Source organism: Heloderma suspectum, chromosome 1, assembly GCF_057233095.1.
Source record: "Heloderma suspectum isolate Gila_16-S chromosome 1, 16-S_ref, whole genome shotgun sequence".
NCBI classification, from domain to species: domain Eukaryota; kingdom Metazoa; phylum Chordata; class Lepidosauria; order Squamata; family Helodermatidae; genus Heloderma; species Heloderma suspectum.
Window position 1 is genome coordinate 298397823 of NC_139458.1, and position 21717 is coordinate 298419539.

At 44.1% G+C, this 21717-nt stretch overlaps 1 protein-coding gene across 4 annotated transcripts in view; it reads left to right on the plus strand.

Annotated features, from left to right (window-relative positions):
* The first annotated feature begins 220 nt into the window (after positions 1 to 220).
* CD109 (CD109 molecule) overlaps positions 221 to 21717 on the plus strand; it is a 107573-nt gene continuing 86076 nt past the window's right edge. For 2 of the 4 annotated variants that reach the window (XR_014786600.1, XR_014786601.1), the window contains exons 1-2: positions 369 to 568; positions 3543 to 3703. Coding sequence is in view for 2 of the 4 variants with exons in the window: in XM_084826943.1 (XP_084683069.1) it covers positions 459 to 568; positions 3543 to 3703 (271 nt within the window). In the remaining 2 variants the exon portion in view is untranslated. Of the gene's footprint in view, positions 569 to 3542; positions 3704 to 21717 lie in introns of all 4 variants that reach the window. The other 2 variants (XM_084826943.1, XM_084826942.1) reach the window with 2 other exon arrangements.

Sequence of the window (21717 nt, forward strand, 5' to 3'; positions counted from 1 at the left end):
TCCGACATTCTCCAGCTTCTTAGCCGCCAGAGTCCCCCCCCCCACTCCCCCGAGAAAGCGCACCCACAAACTTCAAATCAAAAATAAACAAACAAGCAAGCAAATAAGTAAAAATCGGCGGCGCTCTGCGGAACTCGTGAAGAGAACGCGCCTCCCCACGGCCCCCCCGCTCTCCCCAGTCCGCGGGTGGGGAAGGCTTGCGGGCCTGAAGGGCTGCCTGCCTTCAGCGCCGAGCCACGATTTGGGCGAAGAGGTGGAGGCCGCCCCCGCGGAGCAGAGGCGGGGCGGGCTGGGCCCAGTGCCTCGGGGGAGCAGCCTCTGCCGTCCCCACAAGGCGCTTCTTTCACTCCGCGACCAGGCGCGCTCCTCCCCGCCACAGAAACCCTGTGCGGAGGAGGAGAGAAGCGGGGCGAAGCGGCATCTCCGCGAAGCGGCTCGCTGCTGGCTCCCGGCGCAGGATGCCGCCTTCCCCGGCCGCCGTTGCCGCTGCTTGGAGCGGCTCGGTCTCCGCCGCCTTCCCGCTCATTTTGTGTCTCTTGACAACTCCGCGGGCCGCCGCGGCCTCTGGGTAGGAAGCGCTCGAGAGGGGGCAGCGCGGGGAGGAGGGCGTCGCGCGGGCCGCCGGGGCCCCGCCGGCCCGCCCGCCCTGGGAACGGGGCCCTACACAGAAGGCCTGCCCTGCCCCTGCCCCTGCCCCTGCCCCTGCCCCTGCCCCTCGTGGGATCTGAGAGGCATATCCGGGCCGCATCCTGCAGAACGCGCGGCGCCAAGCTGCGAGGCGCCCGAGCACAGCTCGCTCTGCGCGCCCTGGTTGCGCGCTCCGGAGTTTGGGTGCCCAAGCGACGCGCCCTCCTCTGCTCTTCGATTCATGCGCGGGCGGAGCGGGGGGGGGCGGTTTCCCATCCCGTTCGTGACGGTCGCGCTGCAATTCCGTACATGTTTACTCGCGGGGGGCGTCTCCACGGGCCCGTCGGCAGCTTAAAAGTTCGGAGAGCGGGGAAAGTAGGGGAGCAGTTTTTCCGGCCTGCAGGCCTTTTAAAGACAGAATTGTGAACTTTTTATTTAACCCTAATTTTTCGGCCACGCTGCAATTTATGTACGTTCGGCAATTTTCACTAAGCGACTTCAGTGATTGTTACGGTTCTTGCCACCAATTAACAACAACAAAAAAAAAAGTTGAAAAAGCAAGAATAGCTGAATATCAGGAATAAGCTACCACAGGAGCATTGTTATCACAGAATCATAGAGTTGGAAGGGACCATTTAGGCCATCGAGTCAAACCCCTTGCGAAGTGCAAGAATCCAGTTTGAAGCATCCCTGGCAGATGGCTGCCCAGTCTTTGCTTGAACACCTCCAATGATGGACAGTCCGCCACTTCCCTAGCCAGTTGATTCCATTGTCTGACTGCTCTGTCCGTTAGGAAGCTTTTCCTGATGTTCAAGCAAACTTCCTGTAACTTAAGCCCATTATTTCGTGTTCTACAGTCTTGGATGATAACAGGTTGGGGCCCTCTTCTGTGGGACAATCCTTTAGATACTTGAAAAGCGCTATCATCTCTCCCCTCAGTCTTCTCTTTTCAACATACCTAGTTCCTTCAATCCATCCCTGTAGGACTTAATTTCTAGTCCCCTGATCATCTTTGTTGTCCTTCTCTGAACTCATTCCAATTTATCTGAATCCTTCTTAAAATGTGGTGTCTAGAACCAGACAAAGTATTTGAGGCGAGGTCTGATCGGTGCTGAGTAGTGAAATTCTCACTACCTGTGATTTTGAAGCTATACCTCTGTTGATGTAACCTAAAATTGTATTTGCCCTTTTTGCAGCCATATCATACTGCTGACTTACATTCAGCTTGTGATTGACTACAACCCCAACACCCTTATTACATGTACATGCCAAGCCAGGTATCCCCCATCTTAAACCTGTGCATTTTGTTTCTTTTTCCTAAAAGAAAAACTTTCCCTTGTCTTTGTTAAATTTCAGTTTGTTCTTTTCTGCCCAGTCTTCTAACCTGTCAAGATCATTTTGAATTTTGTTTCTATCTTCTAAAGTATTAGTTATCCCACCCAGTTTTGTGTCATCTGCAGATTTGATAAGCATTCCTCCCACCTCCTGAACGCCTCTTCCTTTGGGGGTTTTCTGCCATAGAATCCTACTTATCAGTGCTCTGAGTTTATTAAAATCAGCTATACTAAAGTCCAAGGGGTTATGAAGACGTTTGGATGCTGCTTCATGATCAGCAGTTTCACATGCTTTCTTGGCTGCTGCAAAAGTGTGGTTGAAAACAATATAATTTTGCATTTCTTGAAACTGTCTCCCAACTCAATAAGTTTCAGTGCGGCCTCAGTATCCAGATTGTCCTGCTGCAGCAGGGATGTTATAAGTTTAAAATATCCCAGTACTTTTAGCATAATTTCAGTAAGAAAGGGAAAAGAAAGACTACTGATCTGATTGAGCAATCCAATAGCTCAGGTTTTAGATGAGAATTTTTTTCACAAGAGGAAGATACACTGATTAATTTGAGTGTGGAAAGAATGAATTCTTCATCTGAATGTATAACCGCAACTGAATCCAAGTGTTCAGTCCATTATTGAACCAACAGGTGTTTTAAAGAACTGCCTTTATAGATCTGAGCAACACTTCCCTTCTTAAATAAAATACGTACAACTGTTTGCATAAGTCAAAATATTCCTTCATCTCAGGTATAGCGTCATTTGCAGGTACTATTAGGAATCTCCCCGAAATAACAGCATTTGCACCTTTAAGAAGAAAAACATAGGCTTTCCTGTTGCTTTTCTAAAATGTTTGTATAAATTTAATTATTTGTTTGTAAAAAATATAGGGGGACAGGCCCACATCTCAGGGGGCTGGCTCCCAGCCAAGTTAGCACAAGATTCCAGCTTGTGACTATGGGGAGCAGAGGATCGTAATTCTTCTGGATGCTCTGGGGTAGACTGCAAGGTTGTGGCACATGTGGGGCCTGCGAGAGGATGACTATGGAGATATTTCTTCCTCCAGGATTAAAAAAAATGCAGATAGCTGGACAAAATTTTACATGCTTTTCCTTACTTGTTGTGATACCTTGACTACCATGTGTGTGTCTGTTTTCCTTAGGTACTTGTCAGGCCCCCCACTTCTTTGTTGAGTAATAGTATTTATTTATTTATTTATTTATTTATTTATTCGGCTATTGGGCAGTATAGAAATGAAATAAATAAATAAATAAATAAAGGTGGCCTACATTATCCTCTCCTTGTTATCCTCACAACAGCCCTGTGGGGTAGGTTAGGCTAAGAGTCAGTGACTGGCCCAAAATCATCCAGTGAGCTTCATGGCTGAGTGGGGAACTAGAACCCGGATCTCCTGAATCCCAGTCCAACACTCTAACTGCTACACAAACCTGGCTATGGCTTACATTTGCCCCCCGCCCTGCCCCAACTTCGTTGTATCTACATAGGAACTAGGGCTACTCAAAATAAAAAGCAGTATTGAAGCACTAGGCCATGACTTCAATTTGTTTTGTCCTTTCTTGACATTGCTAGGCCCACCTACCTGTTGGCAACTCCTAAGATCATCAGGCCTGGAGCAAATCTTACTATTGGAGTAGCTCTGCTGAAGGAAAGCCCACCACATGTTACAATAAAAGCTGAAGTGGTCTGTGAAAACAACTCTGTATTACATGGGGAAGCTGACTTTCAAAGAGGTGAGGTGGCTGTCTTGACTTTAAAAAAGCCTGAAGTATATTCTTTCCTTGAGTAAATGAATTTATTGCACAGCAATAAATAAATTTATTGCACATGTGTTCAATGGGGGTTACTTCCTAGTAAGTGTGTTTAGGATTGCAGCCTTAAAGATGAGTTTTTTAGGACTCTTTAAGTAGCTCTCCTTGGTGAGTTGAATTCAAAATGTTAAGAATAGATCTGTTCTGTAGAAGTTCCAAGGGGGGTGGGGAATGTGGTCAGTTAGTTATGTTTAAAGGTGAAATTATTTGCTGAATTGTAGGTAGTTTGCATGTATAACTAGTTGAGTTCAGGTGGTGCTGGTGGGGCGAGTTAGGGAAAGGGTCATGCCCTGCCTACTCCTTCTTCTTTGACTTTGCCTGCCATTTGTTCCCTAAACCGCCCCACCAGCCCTTCTGACAACTTTTAGATGTAATCCTGGGTGAGATCATCACCCTATTATTTCCGTTTGGGAGAGGCTGATGGGCTCTAGAAAGAGCTTTAATTCTTTTTATTGGCATGGGGGCAAGGGAAGCTGGAAAGAGCTCTTGTAACTTTGGCAAACAAGCTGAAAAAAAGAGAGAGAAATGGGGTTAGGAGAATTGTTGCAGAAGTCAACTGAGCTGTCTCTTTATTCTGAGACAGTGGCCCAGAATTCGAGATGAACTTTTCAGGAGCAGAAGTACTTGTAGGCTGCCTCCTGTACTCCTGAGGTAGGACCAGAATTCATATCTGCCTGTGGCTCTTAGGGACCCACTAACATCACAAAACACCTGGAATACTGCCAAAGCATGCCTTTTTATGGTATTCCTGCAAGTCCCTTTTCAATAGCCTATTTATTTATTGCATTTGTAGACTGGCATTTCCCCAAGAAGCTCATAACCCATAGTTATGCCATTGTTATCCTTGCAACAGCCTTGAAAGAAATTGGTTTTCTTTATAACAACATTGAGGGATAGTTACCTGCTCAAGGCAACCAGGGCTCTGAAATCCAATTTCAGCACTGTGTGTACTACACTATACTTTTGGTCATCCACGTATAATAGATGGATGGGGAGTTGTGTTCTTGTTTGCCTTCTGTAAAAAATACATATATTTGTGTGCTCCAGTGCAGGTAAGGTGCAATCTTACGCACATTTATTCTGAAGTACATTCCACTGTATTCACTGTACGCTCTATTAAGTGCAGTTAGGGTTGCACTCAAAATGCCAGGTGTTACTGAGAGATTATACTTTTGCTGGTGTACTGTTTTAAAAGCTGTATTGCTAGATAAGCATGTTCAAGCTGTACAGTGGGTTAGATAGGAGTCCCAGCACTGGAGAGTGGGAATATGCATCCTTCAAAGAACAAAATGCAATAAGAAGCATAAATGTTGATTAAATGGTGGGCATTCCTGCTAAGGGAAAGCAGTAGTCGTGCTGGTTCTGGCCACTTTTCCTAGATAAAAAATGCTTCTTTCAGTGTGGGGCAATGTGAGATCTCCACAACAAAAGCACAACTTACAAGGGAAGACTTGTGGACTATGGGCAAAAAATGAGTAACAACTTTGTGCAGTTATTTCAAAATAAATGCGGAAAGGCCCTGAGTTATACCATGCTTCCAGATGGGGCTTTTCTGCAATTGCTGTCTGCCTCATTTACATAATTTTACCAGGAGTAGGGGGCAGGGGAAGAACTAGTGAGATGCCACTTCTTCTATCTTTTTTCTTACCACCGAAAATCTGCAGGAGGGAAAGGCGGAATCGCTTCACAATGGTAGTTGCAAGGAGCTGTTTGTATGGAAGCACTCCTAGTATTAATAGTATCACTTCTTTTCCAAAGCCATATATAACATTTGGCCAAGAGTGGTGGCTATGTGCCATTTGGGAATTTCCATATACAAAGGAGATTCCCCAAGAGAGAGCAAACTGGTTTCATAGATCTGTGTTTCCAAGTAGATATAAAGCAGATATTATACATGATATATTCTAACTTTCTTCTTGGGCGGGCAGATAATGGAGTGAAAGATGTGGTGAATGTGCATCTTTGGAATTTTATTTATTTATTTATTACATTTCTATACCACCCAATAGCCGAAGCTCTCTGGATTGCCCATCTTGTGCAAAGTAAATCAGATTTTGCCTTCATTCCTAAACAGGGTTTTTTTAATAGTTAAATTACTAGTTCTCAGGGTACATAAGTCCCTTTGGAGCTTACTCCAAGGTTACTGTGTATAGGATTGCAGCCACAGAGTGTTAATGTAGTGGCTAATGAGGCTGAGTTGGGAACTTGGGATTTGGACTTCATGGTTCAAAACTCACCTCAGCCATGAACTCACTAGATAACCATAGGCAAGCTCCTGTCAGCTTCAGTATCCATCCTCATCTGCAGTGACCTGGGCTGTGTTTCCACAATGGAAGGTGAAGCTAATGGAGGAGTACCGGATTTTTTTTTAAAGGAATCAGCTTTGCCGTGAGCAACCACGGTTCCACAAGCAGATTCTCCGCATCGGTAAAAATTGCTTCACAGAACATACTTCCTGCTGGGGGTGGGGGGTTGGAGTGAATGTCATCTGACTGGCAGGGGCTGCTCAACCAATAGGAGAGGCTTCCCCCCTTTCTCCTCCCCCTTCTTTCTCCTTTCCCCTGAAAGTCCAGATGCACCTGCATTTCAGGAGCAAGTCTCATTGACCACAAAGGCAGTTACTTCTGAGTAGACACACATATGCTTCTGCTGGGAAAGAGGGGCAGGGGAGAATACAAAGAGGGAAACCAGCCCCCATTTTAGTCCACAGGACCTCATTGATCACAATGGGAGTTACTTCTGAGGAGACAGTAATGGGTTTATTGTGGGAAAGAGAGCAGTAAACACAAAGATGGAAACCAGCCCCCATTGTAACCCACAGGATATCTGTAACACAGCTGTGAAATACTTTCTTCCTAAGGCAATTAATCAGAGCCTCGAGATCACACTTAAGGAATTGGGCTTTAAAATGTGCCATTTCAATTGAGGGGGAACCTCTGTAAGTTCTGATGTGGGCATTCAAAGGTAAGCCTCATTCAGCACAATGAGAGTTATTTCTGAGGAGATGCTAATGCATTTGTTGTGGGAGAGAGACTGAAACCAACCCCTATTTTAACACACAGGATCTCTATAAGGAAGCTTTGAAGTAGTTACTTCCTAAAGCAATGAATTGGAGCCTTGAGATCGTGCTTAATCGCACTTAGGAATTGCGCTTAATCCCACTTAAGGAATTGGGCTTTAAAATATGCAGTATCAGTTGAGGGGCTTCTGTGTTATTTCTGTGGTCATTGAGAGGGCAAGCCTCATTTAGCAAATGGGAGGAAACACCCCTTGACTGGGGTCACAGTGAAAGGCACACCCCTGGGCAGGGCTAGCATACACGAGCTAAATGCGGGGGTTGTGGCACACAGCAACTATACAGGGGAGAACCTGATTTAAGGAAAAGAATTGGACTTTAAGAAGTCTCAGGAAATCCCGGTTTTCCCTGATAAGCTCTGGGGTGGCTGCTGGATGGCCACAACGTCATGTATTCCTAATGAGCTCAACACACAGCCGGCTTGGAGTAAATCGCTGGTGGAAACACCCCCCTAGTCTGCAAGGTTATTGCAAGGATTACCAGGATAATGTATGTGAAAAGTTTTGAACACACTCTAAACACTTATAAGGGCAAGGTATTATTATTGTTCCTAGCAATGTGCCACAGAGCAGTAGTATTTACTATGTAGGGCAACTGAGGGAGAAAGAAACACGTCTATTCAAAAACAGTTAAGAGCCAAAGGCCCTGTTCACATGTAACAGCAGCAAATTGTGGGTTAATTAATTAACCTGTGATTTGGCCCAGTGCATGCCATCACCATTCTGAATGTGCAACCTTTGATTGACCCGATTAGAGGTTGCTCCGTGATGCCCAAACCTGGACACTGTGTGTTAATTGTGGGTTAAACAGCCCAAAGTTTATCTAACAACTAATTGATCAGGCTGATCAGAGGTTGCATATTTCAAGAGACAGCGGCACATGCATGGGACGCAACCTGTCAATTAAATAATTACCCCAGGATTTGCTGCCTTACATGCAAACTGCGTCATCGTCTGACCCTAATTTTTACTCCCACTCCTGATTCATGTTCTCACCAGTTACAAATGTTGATTCGACTGGGGAAGAAAAGAGAAGATTAGCAGATGCCTAAACTAAATGCAGCACATAATTGCATGCATCTTTCATCAACATTTTTTTTAACCAAAAGCAGCCTTGAGGGTCTAAAGATTAATGTCCTGCCTAGACTAGTTTATATCTTCTCATAATTCCTCAAAAATACTTCAAACAAATAGATCAACTGTTCTAAAAGTTTCTGTGGGATGTGAGCGGAATGGGCCAGAATAGGAGTGGTCAAGGTAGCCCCCTGGATTAGGTTGTCTGTTAATTAGTAGGACTTCTGTCTTGTCTGGACTGAGACTCAGTTTATTCACCAACATCCAATCCCTCACTTCGTCCAGGCAATGGTTTAGGACTTCCACAGGCTCCTCGGCATCAGATGAAAAGGAGAGATAGAGCTGGGTATCATCAGCATATTGATGAGCTCCAACTCCAAAACTCCAAATGACCTGTCCGATGTTTTTCATATTGCATTTGTGTTCCCCCCCTCCCCAAGTTTGGGGGAGTTTGCTTACGTACTTTCACCTTCACAACAGCCCTGTAAAGTTGGCTAAGTTGAGAGAGAGAGAGAGCGCGCGCGAATGGCTCAAAGTTACCTACAGAGCTTCATGGCTGAGTAGGAACTTCAACCCAGGTTTGTGTGCAATGCTCTTGCCAATGTATACCACTTGGGCTCTGTTGTAGCAACTCTTTTCTGCCATCCCTTTCTATCATCTCTGCTTCTTTTGCATCTTTTTTTTTCCCTCTTGAAAGTGAATTTTGAGAGAATTAGAGGTTTAATGTAAAACCCAAAACACATCCAGGCTGTTTTACAACACAAATCCCAACCGTTAAATACATCTCTCATTAATACACGTTCCTGATTTTAAAGATATGCAGAAGTCAAGAACTTTTACCATTTATGAACACCTTAAGGTCAATTCAGGTTAGATTAGCGAAGTATTTGCAGATAGGAGAACCGTTCATGCTTTCGAATCCTCTCTAAAAACATAATATCTGAAATGCTGGCACAAAAGATCCCACCCATGACAGAATACATGGTATGTATAATGATTGGAGCACTCAGATGTCCTCATGAATGATGAGATCTTTGTGTGCATGTTTCAGACATTACTTCACTCACGGGAATTCAGAAGAGCATGTGATTGTTGCATCTGTAGTCCGCCATACTAATAACATAAAGTCTAAATTGAAATGTAACAAAAATTGGTGCTGGCCATTTGCTTCCCTTGTGTTTGTATACACATGTCTCCCCTTAAAGGATGCAGGAAAAAATATGGTTGACATATTATGAAGATATGGGGACTTGTCTTTTCTGTGATGTGTGAAGTGGCTTTTAGTCTGTAGCATTGCAAAAAAGGCGAGGAGTTGGTAGTTTACATTGCACATGAGTCAAACTGGACATGATGTAGGAGATCTGATCCAATCTTTGTCATTAGTTAAAAACAGAGCTGTGCACAAATGGCCTCTTCAAATTCTCCACCTTATTTCTGTGCAGATAAATTTGTGAGACAATTTCACCGAATTTCTCCAGGGGGAGGAGAAATTCACAACAGTTTCTCATAGACAGGGTTCCCCATTGGCAGAGCTTGTAGCACAGCTTCTTTCTTTTTTGGTAAGGGTTTCTGGTTTTGTGTGTGTTGTAACAGCATCAACTGTGTTGGCAGTCTGGCCCCCTTTTTGCATCCCCCACAATGCATGTATGAGAGGGGGCAGTGTTGTGTCTAGCTCCGGGGATGAGGTGGAGTTAGTGCTCTGCCAAAACCTATCCTCCAATTTCCTGAAAGTTTGCTTCCCCCATGAAAAGGGCTTCCATTGTTCTGCCTCATTCTTAGGGTGTTGTATAAGTTATTTTTGTGGTGTTTTTGAGCAGAGCATAGCTCATCACAGCTAGCCTCCCAGGCTGCCTGCCCTCCCTGTTCTGAAAATGCCCTGTGGGAGGAATTACCTCATGCTGCCTTCCACTGGGCTTTAATTGACACGTAGGAAGTGGAGGAGGCTACAGGCTGCCAGAGAGATAATTGTACAATGAAAAATAGGACACTTGTGCTCACTTCTTGGCCATCTCCTAAGTAAGGTAAGCCCAAGAAACCCAAACCCAATCCATGAGAATTTCTCCGAAATTTCTTCACCACTGAATTTCTTTTGGAAAGCAATTTCTCTTTTATCATATTCAATGAGAATGTTTGAAAAAAATGTGAGATAAATTTTTCTGCACAGCGCTAGTTAAAAACAGCCAAGAGGTGTGTAGGATTCAAATCTGCTCTCCCTCCAGCTGCTTTTAACCTAGGAAAAAGGGCGTTCGGAGATCGAATAGTAGATCTTCCATATCACATGTAGTTCAGTGTCCTTGTGTTGGCTGTCTTTCATTGTACAATGGGCTCTTTGTAAATATGTTTGCGTCTAACAGATTAGAAGATAACATGACAAATGTATCCATAGTCCTCAGTAAATACAATATTTTCTTTATCTATAATACTGTTTTAACTCCTTTTACAACAATAAGGCAGGGAGATACCTGTTCAGGTTCAGGGACCTGTTCAGGTGAAAATGCTGTCATGGGTGAGTTGATTCTGAGAATGATGTTGATACTTAGGATTATGCTGACAGTGCTTGGTTAATACGTTCATAGCGATACTTCCTGTATGGATATCATTCAGGCTTGCAAGTTCTGTTTTCATGTCCCAGATATCTGTTAATCATCCAAGTTGGACTGATTTTCTTCAGGACAATTTAATCCTGCAGTCAATAATACAATCCGATATATTTAAGTGCTTTGCTATGAATGGAAATCTCAATCAACGTACAACCTTTTTGCCTCATTGGGACCTGTCTGCTTCCATAGGTTAATAATATGTACATATATCTTGTTATGGTCCAGAGGCAAAATTGCTCTGAGATGTTCTAACTTGCTTATGTGGGGAATTTCCCCTTTCCACCTTTCTGGGAATGTGGAAAGAAAAGCTTCTCTCCAGCTACTAATGTAGTAGACATCTTGGAAACAAAGCATAGTGCATAGGAATGACTTATTCTGCAAAGCGGTGGGTTTTCCTTTCCCCCTTGTGCTTCAGTTGCTGATAACCTGGGAGGGATATCTTCCTTTTCCACTTCCTCCTCTTCCTCCTTCTCGGCACCTTCTAGTACTCTACAATGAAAAGATGTTGCAAATGTTATATTGGACAGTATATTATGCTGGAAAACAAAACCAATAACACTTTCTGGTGAAAAATGTTGAACAATAATTGTATCACCATATGTGGGGACACAGGAAAAATGTAAGGTACACAAAAAGCCAGAGGAAGGAACGATGCTTTAATGTGGTTGTAATTGCCCAAAGCTATGTTAAAAGCTATGTTAAAATTTAGCATGGCTACATAACTGAAATGTCCACAGTATTTCAAATGAAGCCTAGTAAGAGAGACAGATTTTATTCCCTAGGCTATATAAGTTAAAATATTGGTGCCGTGGCAGGAGGTACCACCTGGCATGGCATACGATAAGTTGTTTAGAGTATTTTTAATGCTTTTATTAGTCTTCATGAAGGAGCCATTTTGATTCTTTTCAAAGTATTTAAAAAAAAATCAGACATATTTTGCATTGAGATTCAAGAGGATGCCTTTCTGCTTGATTTATACTTTGGAGAAGCTTCAGCTCATCAGTGCAGTCTGATCTGGGAAGGGCATTGTATTCTCTCTAGGCACAGGGGCATCTATCTGTTGAATCAATTACTAGGTTTCTAGAGACACCTGGGTATAAAAGAAAGTCTTTGGAAGTGTGACCCAGAGCCAGGCTAACAGAATGAGACTCTGGCTGGCGTGGCCTGCTTGTGCAGTTCATGAGAGCAGTTCTCATAATAAAGGTGCTTTGTAAGAGGGATTGAAAATGAGAAAGCCAAGGATGCACGTGGGACTACAGGTTGCCAAGATGAGGGGCTAAAAAACCTTGGCATGGTTCATAGATAGAATTTTCAGCTGATGATGGGAGGCCTGCTTCACACATTACATTCTTTTAGGAGTACACCTTAAAAAGGTAAGGTGTTGTTGCAACAAAAAGATGCTTCAAAAATCCTGTGTGTCATTCATGTACACTTATAGCTGGATTGTCTTTGGCTCTCTGTTGAGGTACATGGGAGAGGCCGAAGCTTAGTGGCAGACTCCTGCTTTGCAACAGGTTCAATCCCCGGCATCTCCAGGTAGGACTAGGAAGGAATCCTGCCTGAAACCGTGGAGAGCTACTGCCAGACAGTGTCGACAGTATTGGGCTAGATGGATAAAGGGTCTGAGCTCCGTATGAGTTAACTTCCTATGTACACTCAGTGGCAAATGTGGGGTTGTTGCTGTATAATGAATGAAATGGTCCAGAGATATTCTCTTTAGTTTTCCTATGTGGTGAAGCTGGCTCTCAGGCATATAAATTGTGAATGGCTCAATTTGTTTTTATTTTCTGTGCCAGTTTTAGCTAGTTAAGGGCGCAATCCTATCTAGATAGGCGGTTGCCTCCAAACTCGGAGGCGACTGCCTATCCAAAGCAGGGCAGGAGAAGCACAGAGGGGATTGTTCCCTCCGTGCTTCTCCTGCCCTGCTTTTTTGGCTAGACAGCTGATTGTGGCTGTCTAGCCGTGGGAGCATGGAGCAGGGAAGGAGGCTGCTACACTCTCCCCACCCCGGAATGCCCCCAGCCACACCCCTTTCCGGCTGCTCCGCACTCCTCTTGTGAGTGCGGAGGACGGGGCTGTTCTGTGCTGCCTCCAAGGCAGCACGGAAGTGTGGGGAGGTTGGTTTTCTGGGAACCGACCTCAGAGCGCAGGCTCCAAGGTCAGTTCCTGGAAAACAGCATATCCTGTGGCCGTCTAGCCGCTGTCTAGCAGCCATAGGATTGCTCCCTCCATCTTTGTTCATTGTATAATAATAAGGAGACAACTCTATTAGTTCCATATCATGGCACAGGGATGTAGGAGAATCCTGAAACCAGAAATGAAAGTGTGTGATATTAAAGCATTAAGGCATTGACTTCCGCCCGTCATGAAAGACTCAGAAGAGAAGGTTGCTTACCTCAGTGAAGGGAGAAATCTTGACTCTGAACAAGGGAGCTAGGAAAAAAGAAATCATAAGCAAAAGTTACTAAACATATAGAGACTATGCAAATAACTAACAAGCTGAGACAAGCTGTGATCACATAAACAGTAGAAAAAATGTCTGCGCCAGTATCTGTGGCCTGCTTGGAAGCAGCCAAATTTATATGCCATCCTAGAACACACTGATGAATGCTAAGTTGTTAAACAGCAATGGAACAAGAACAGGGTTTGATAGCTTGAATCTTATGTTATAATATAAACATGCCATTAAGACTTACTTATTCTCCCACTCTGCCAGGTGACTCATCAGACATTGCTAGGTTCCAGGGTTAGTCCTGGAAAAGTTGAAACCATCATTCTGAACAAACACATCACCAGAAATATTTTGCATGTAGCTGGCCAGGATGAATTTAAGCTCTTCCATTCCCTTCTCTTTGTTGATTAAAACAAAACAAAACAAAAACAACACAAAATAGCACCAAAGGATAAATCTTCCCAACACTTAAGACTGGAACAGCATAATATCCAGTTGTATTAGTGAATACACTTACCGTAACTTAGTTTTTGATAATGTGAGACCCATTTCTCTTTCAGGAGGGAACTTTCTGAGTGGCATTCCAAAGATTACTTGTGAATTCAGGAACACTGGACCCACTATCATGACTCTCTGCAGTTGTGATGTTTGTTGAATCAGTGTGCTATTTTGTTCACAGTGTCAGGAATGATGACAGTAATTTTGTTCCACCCTTCCCAAGCTGTATTGCCTAGCAGAGCTCACCATGTGAATCCAGTCTGTCACATAGGCTCTCTTCACACCTTGTTTGTTTAGCAGGATCCTTCTTCTTTAATCACTGGTTTTCACAGGAGCTTTAACAACCTCACCACTCTCCTTCTGCTATCTCACAACTTTCCTTCCCTCTTCCCTGTTATCTGAGAATGGGGAAAACCCGGCATTTTCTGTGCTTGCTATTGAAATTACCATTTCCCCCCTGTGTAGGCTTTCCTTTCCTGGGAGTAAGTGCCATGGAAATCTGCATGGCTTGCTTCTGAGTAGGGATGCATAGGAGTGCATTGTAAGTCTACTTAGAGTAGCAATCTTAAGGTCTCCCATCCCCTTCAATGTATTTACTTTGAACCTCCCCCTCCCATTGACTTCACTGACTGCTTCTTCTCTCTTTTGCTTACGAGATTGATAGGCTTTTTTCCTCCCAGGGTGGATAGGGGAGTCTCCCTTCTCAGCCACATAGGAGAAAGGCTTGACAGTTAGGAATTCAATGGCTATTAAAAGTGCCTTTTTTCCTCCCCTGAATAAATTCAACATGCAAAGCTTGGAATGGTCATTTTTAGTAGTTTCCTTTTGTGTGTGTGTGTAGTTGTTTTAGATAAGGCAGTAATGCTAAGGTGGTTTTCCACAGTACTCCCTCCCACCTAGCCAGCCACTATCTCTTCTCCTAGCCCACCTTGCAGGGTCGTTGGGAAGCCAGAATAAGGGGGAAGAGCAACAACAGCGTGGGGGGGGGAGGGAGAAGCAAGCTGGATCTAATGAAGAAGGTGTCCCCCGTAAAGCGGTCGCTTGGGCAGGGCGGGCCTGCTAGGGATGGCTTGGTGCATTGACTGTATACAAGTGCGTTTGTGGATTTCTTACTTCTGTAGCTGGGAACCCGGAAATCAGTATACCCTTCAAACTCAGTAGTGCAAGCAATATACTGCATTTAATTCCATCATACACTGACATATTTAACAGAGAAGGACTAGCAGGAGGGAGGGCTTCTGCCCTGAAAGACAGCCAAGAAAGATTTCAAATAAGTAAAATAAGTATAGCAGTGCCAGCAACCTTGAGGTAAGGCACTGAGAAGACTCTCTGTCCCTTGCCACAAAGTTGGAAAGGAGGGGACCAGCTCACATAGCCCACTATCCACATAGCCCACTAGAAGGCTTCTGACTTCCCTCCTGCTGTGGAGGGATGGGGCAGAGCCATCATTCATGTTACAGGAACCAATGAACAGGGGAGGGGAGGGGGCATGGAGCCAGCAGCCCCCTTCTGTCCTGATTGTTCCGTGCAGCTCTGCCCAACCATGAAAAGGTATAGAGTGGAGGGACACGCTATGAGAGATGCCTGTATACAGGGCCAGTGTAAATCCCGGAAAGGATCTGGAATCAAAAGGAACAGTTTGTAGTGGGATAAAATGCCAGGTGTGAAGAGAGCCATAGTATTTTTCCTTACCTGCCTCACCTCTCTATGGATCTACATCCATCAGTTACTTGCAGCTGCTGTGTTCACATTTAGAGTCTCTTTGAAAGATGTGAAAGACAGGGTGTCTTTCACATCTGCATTTCTGGCTGACTGTAGTGTAAGAGGTTTAATGAAATAAAACTGTGGAATCGATGTAAGCCTGTAAACATTTTATGTGCATCATTATATGTTAGTAAATCAGTTTATATATTTTAAATATGATAATTGCAGCTATTAAAGGCAGGATCTGCAGATTTGGCAATAGTTGTTTCTAGCAGGCCGTGAACCTTGGCTCCCTCGCTCCCTGCTCCTGTATTTACAGGGGAGAGCGGTAGGCAGCGTACCTGTTTGTATCAACCCTTCCCTTCCAACCCAAGAGACTGACACTGTGTCCACTCTAAGCATGCTATAGCCTGGCACCATTTTGGAATAGGGACTTTCTTCCTCCTTGTACTGCTTGTGGCTTTTTGATAATGTATTACTTCTGTGGTAGGGTGGACTAGAGGTTTTCCGTGCTGATTGCCCAAATTAATTAATGGTTGCCATTGGCAACCTTGTGGACAGGGAAGGGTGTACTGGGGTAGGTGACACTCTCTGCATCAAAAACGGCATAGTGTCAAACAAACTAGATACCTCGAAAAGGGAAAACTCCTTCACAGAATTGCTGTGGGTGACAGTCCCAGGCCCCCAAAGTAATTTAGTAGTGGGGATGTGCTGTCATCTTCCTGACCCAAATGCTCAGGATGATCTTGAGATGGAGAATAAAATCACGATTCTGATGAAAAGCAAAGTAGTTCCTACAAGTTTTTGATAAGAATTCAGCTCAATTTTAGTGGACCCTGAGATCCACCAGCCAAAGCCAGGGGCAAAATAGTGGCTGCAGAAAACAGACACAGAATTGGGGAATAAGATACCTCTGAGCCCAGGATATTTTTCTCACTACCGGAACTGGAGCTTGTAGACACATTCTTTTGCACATGCATCTACTCCTGTTTCCCCCCAAGCTGTCTTGATTTCAGCAGCCTAATTTAGAAGGGAAAACGAGGCTTTTTGTTGTCGCTGTTTTTCAACCAATAGGAGTTGGAACCGCTTGCTGAGCTACTGCAAATCGCCCGCAGATCCACCACAGTAGATCCTCATCTACCTTCTGCCCACCCATGCTCTAAACTACAAATAAACTTTTTTTAAAAAAAGTCATTAGTGGAAGAGTACAAACTAAGTTTCAGAAAATGCAGAAAGATACAAAATATTATCTCATGTCAGCCTTCCCTGTTGGCTATGCTGGCTGGGGATTATGGGAGTTGTAGTCCACATCTGGTTGACACTAGGATTGTTGAAAGCTGTCTTATAGGGCACAATATTTATGTACAATAATGCATTTATGATCACGATTATGATTTATATTTGGAACAGCAGAATATAATTTACCACCACACTCCATGATTCACATTTTTTATAACTGCCGTTTGGTTTTGGTAAGCAGTTGGTGTAATCAGTTTTACCAGATCTTATGCTTACTTTAGCAATTCAGACTTTTGATGCCTTATATGCTGTTTTCCATTGTTTCCCAGAAGTATTTATTTATTTATTAAATTTATATTCCGCCTCTCCGCTACAAATAGTGCTCAGGGTGACTAAAAACAATAATGGCTTTTCTCCATAAGGCTGTTAATGGGATGTTAATCCTGTGCATCTACTTTTGGTTTTGTTGCAGAATTGGGATCCGAATACTACACAAGGAGCATTTCCTTTCCTGCTTTTCTGCTACATAGCCTCTAGGTGGCACTATGGCATAGCGGAATAGCACAAATACACAAGAGGAAATTGCACTTCCATTCACTTTCACAATTAAGGGTTATGGAGGGAATGATGAGAGCATGATAAATGGCTTGTGTAGAAAAGCTCTAAAATACAAGATAAAATGCAAAATTAAAATTAAAACATAAACAATCATTTAAAACACAGGGAGTTTGAGAGCTTGGGAATAGCCACCAAGAAGGCCCTTTCTCGTGTTCCCACCAAATGTGCCTGCACTAAGAGAAGGGCTTCTCCCTCGAGATTGTGAAAACCTGGACAGGTTCACATGGGAGAATGGAATATTTGGAATAGCCTAGTCTCAAGTGTTTAGGGCTTTATAGGTCATAATGAGCATTTGAATTGTTCCTGGAAACAGACTAGTAGCCCATGAAGCGGTTGTAACAAAGAAATCACATGCTCTTGATAATTGGCCCCAGTCAATAGTCTGTCCGCAGCATTCTGAACCAGCCAGCTGAAGTTTCTGAACAGTTTTCAAAGGCAGCCCCATGTAGTGTGTGTTACAGTAGTCTAAAGTAGATGGAACCAAGGCATATGTCACTGACCGTGGCAAGATCTGACACATGCCTCAGGGACTGTCTTTGCAAAGTGACTGGAAACTTTAGTTGTTCTTGCAGCAGTGAACAAACACAGACCAGGACTGTGCGTGTTTAAAGGTCTAATAAACGTTGTGTATAGAACTAGAGAAACATCATTTTAAATAAGCATGGTTTGAAATTTAATGTTGTGAAATATATCTTTGCAGATTAATTTTAGCAACATTTCAATAAAAAAGAGTTAATTCTTAATTAAGAGTATCTTTGAATAATTTTGGATGAAGCTTTAATTATTTTTGGTTGGATTTATTATTAAGCAGAACAATGAGAACATGGGAAACTCACTTGGGAACAGCATTATTTTCCACTTGGCCAGCAAGATTATACTGAAGCTTAAAAAATAAAGTCTCAAATTTGGCCAGGTTGAGAAGTTCTTAAGCTCTCAGCTTCTTACTTTTTTTTAATAAGAGCAAGACCTAACTTTGCTTATTGTTTCTGCATGAACAAGTTTGAAGTTTTGCACTTGAATTTTTTATGAGAGTTTGTTCTATTGTGCTCTAAAAAAATCAAGACAAAGAAAAGGAAGGAAGATAGCCAGACCCCAGCTGCAGTGCATATCCGGGACCTAGCTACTGCACATAGTTAAACTAGGAAGCCTAGTGATGGTTGCCAACATGGACCAATTCTGACAGGGAATTAGAAAATTCATGGAGGATAAGACTATCAATGGCTACTAGTTATGATAGCTATATTTGCTCCAGTATCAGAGGCAGGATGGCTCTGAATACTAGTTGCTGGGAAACATGAATGGGAGGGTGCTCTTGTGCTCATGTCCTGCTTGTGGTCTTCCCATAGGCATCTGGTTGGCCACTATAGGAACGGAATGCTGGATTAGATAGGCCTTTGGTCTGATCCAGAAAGGCTCTTTGTATGTTCTTGAGATTGCCTCCTAAATCCTAGTTGCAGCATCCAACTCTAGCCCTAGCACCAGTCACTGGTACTGATGTTCCAGTGATTGTCCCCCTGTTCCCCTTGTATGGCATTGGTGAAGTAAACCCCTGGTAGGCCATTTGCACACAGAAGAATGGGCATCTTAGTCCCATTAGAACTGCTGCAACTCTGTGCTCGACTAACCCTGTATTAAGGATATCTATTCTCTTTTGCCACATGTTAGAACCTGCTTTAGAGGTTGTTTGTGTTGACAGAGCGGATTAGTAAAGTTGGGTACAATTCAGAAAAATATCTGTGCTAATACATTTCAGGAAATGTGAAGAGTCCTTAGACGGATCAATTTATGGTAGCATGACCTTCCATGGCCAAGAGTTTATCACTGGCTATTTGTCATTATGGCTATATTGAACCTCCAGCTTCAGAGGCAATGTGCTAAGGAGAGAGCTATTGCCGTCAAGCATTGATTGTGGGCTTCCCAGAGATATCTGTCTGGTTGGCCACCGTGGGCAGCAAGTGGACCTTTGTTTTGATCTAGCAGGGCTCTTTATGTTCTTTCCTGTTTTACTCTCTTTAGATACCATAGGTCTCTTCACTTTTTAAGTTCTAGTTGTTACTAATCAATTAACAGCACGGCTTTATACATGTCTATTCACAAGTAAATTGGGCTTGCTCCCAGGTAAGTCGGTATAGGATTGCATACTAAAATAATTAAATTCCACCAAGGGATTTTTTTTAATGAAGGGTGAGAGCTAAATGAAAATAATAAAATTATAATAAATAAATAAATAAATAAATAAATAAATAAAACAAGTCTTTTTGTAAGGCAATCTAGATGCCCTAATAATCTGAAGAAGAGACACCAAAATAAGGTGATATTTATTGGACCAACTTATATTTTGTGGACATGTTTCATCATGTAAAATGGGAAAGCCATGGGGAGGGTAATCCTATGGCCCCTAGACAGCATCTGGGGGTTCATAGGATAGTTTGGATTCCTGGATCCAAGGTCGGGGGCAGTGCTGCAGCCTTGGATCTAGGAGTCCAAGCTCCCCGCACCCCTCACAGTTGGTCGGGAGAGAACCACGCCTGCTGCCTATCTGAGCTCGCAAAAGTGACCTCAGAGAGGAGGGAAAGGGGGATGTTCTGTGTGCAGGGAGGGGAGGGGACTGGGGAGGCCAGCTTATGATGAATCCTCCTGCCTCCCCAGCCTCCTTCCCTCCTGCTCCGCAGAGCCCCAGCTAGACAGGCGAAAAAGCCTGTCTAGCAAAAATGCATAGCGGGATGAGCATGGACACAAAGATCGCCTCCACACTTCTTCTGCTGTACATACCCATCAGTTTCTGAGTTTGGAGGCTGACAGGCATTCTGATAGGATTGCGCCCTAATTCTCAGATACATATCATTTGAAAGCTCACACATTAACATGTTGGCCGATGAAAGATATCGCTCCATCTTCATTGTACCTCCTATTATGTGGGACCAACATGCAAAGAGCTGTGTATATTTCATCCTAGAATATAATTTGGCTTATCCCTCTGTTATTTTGCCTTTAGAAGAGAGTAGAAGACTATTGCTGGGTATAGTCCCCTTACTCTCCTTCTTAATCCATTCCCGCTTTGCTTTATAAACCTTTTGGAGGCTGGATGTTTTTGGTGTCAGCATCTATGTGTTTTCTGTTATAAAAAAAACACAAACTGGACAGGGAAAAATACATTTAACCAAAGTTCACATAAACACATTTCTCATCCCAGTCAATTGATATGTGAAGATTGCATTTTATGTTTGCAGTTCATTACCCTGCAAAAATGATGTGTGGTTTATGAATCGGTTGAACAGATATATTTATGGGTGGTTAAAAGCGTTGTGGGATTTTCCTTCCCTGTGTCAGAAAAGAAAATCAACAGATTTCTTTCATTTAAAATAAAATATTTGGCAGAACCAGTGTTGGATATAACATCTATAAAAAGCCCAGAGCTTTAAGCCCTCCGTGTTCTGGTAACCCATACTGGTCCCATTCTGCTAAAATTACTTAGTTTCCTGGCTTCCTCGACATAAGCCGGGGACCACACTTACTCCCTTCTGCATGGTTAGTTCCATAGCCTCCAGAGGGCCCAATACTGCTGCTGTCTGGTTGCATGACAAGCCCTGTTATTCTTGGTTGTGTCTGTTGGCTCTCACTCCTCCGCTGAAATAAATCTAAGCCATGGAATGCCGAGGTTCTGCAATGTAGCCTTGCTACCCCCTTATTCGAGACCACCGAGGTCTGGCTGCTTAGCTCCCTGCTTTAGCGAAAAAGGTCACTAGCCAATAGACTAGCCCAAATGCTGTGCTCTGTTCTGCTGCGATCTCAGGAGTTTCTCCACACCCCTGCTCCATCTCCAAGAAGGATCCATCAGGATCCCAGGAAAGGTATCTTTAAATGTCCTTCTATCTTTCTGGAGGCCTTTTACAAATTATAGCCTTCCCCTCTGTACTCTCTTTCGTATTGTGTGTTTGTGTGAGTGTGTAGCAATTTGATCTATTAGATATCTTGAAGGGAAGCAGGTTGCTCACAAGGAACTAGAAATTGGTGCGAGTGTGTTTTAGTATAGCTACCTGGTCTGCAGGGCCGGCCCTACAATGGGTCTGCAGGGCCAGCACATCAGGTGACGCAGAATGGGAAGAGTGGTGAATTGTGCTGCTCTCCCCAACCAAAGGGCCTGCGGCTGCCTGCCTGCTTGCTTGCCAGCTGGCCAGCCACTCTCTTTCTTTCTCCCTCTCATCGCACCATGCTGCTGCTGCTGCCTCCTCCAGCACCCATCCACCCACCCGCCTCCCTGCTCACTGGCTGGCCTTGTGGCCAGCCATTTCTACCATCTTCCCCAGTTGCGGGGGCATCCTGGCAGAGTTAGCCAAAATATTGCAGCTGGGACCTTTCACAATATTTCAGTCAACTCTCCCAGGAGGCAACCACTGCAGCTGGGGAAGGAGGGGAGGAAGAACCACTGCCTCCTCTGGTGCCCGCCTGCCTCCCTGCTCGCTGGCCAAACACTTCTACCTTCTTCCCCAGCCGCAGGGGCCCCCTGGCAGAGTCGGCCAAAATATCACAAGAGGTTACGGATGGGACCTCTCACTGTATTTCAGCCGACTCTCCCAGAAGGCCCCTGCAGCTGGGGAAGAAGGTAGGGAGGGGAGGAACAGCCTCCTCCTCCAGTGTCCGCCTGCTTGCCAGCCGGCCTCCTGGCCGGCCACTTC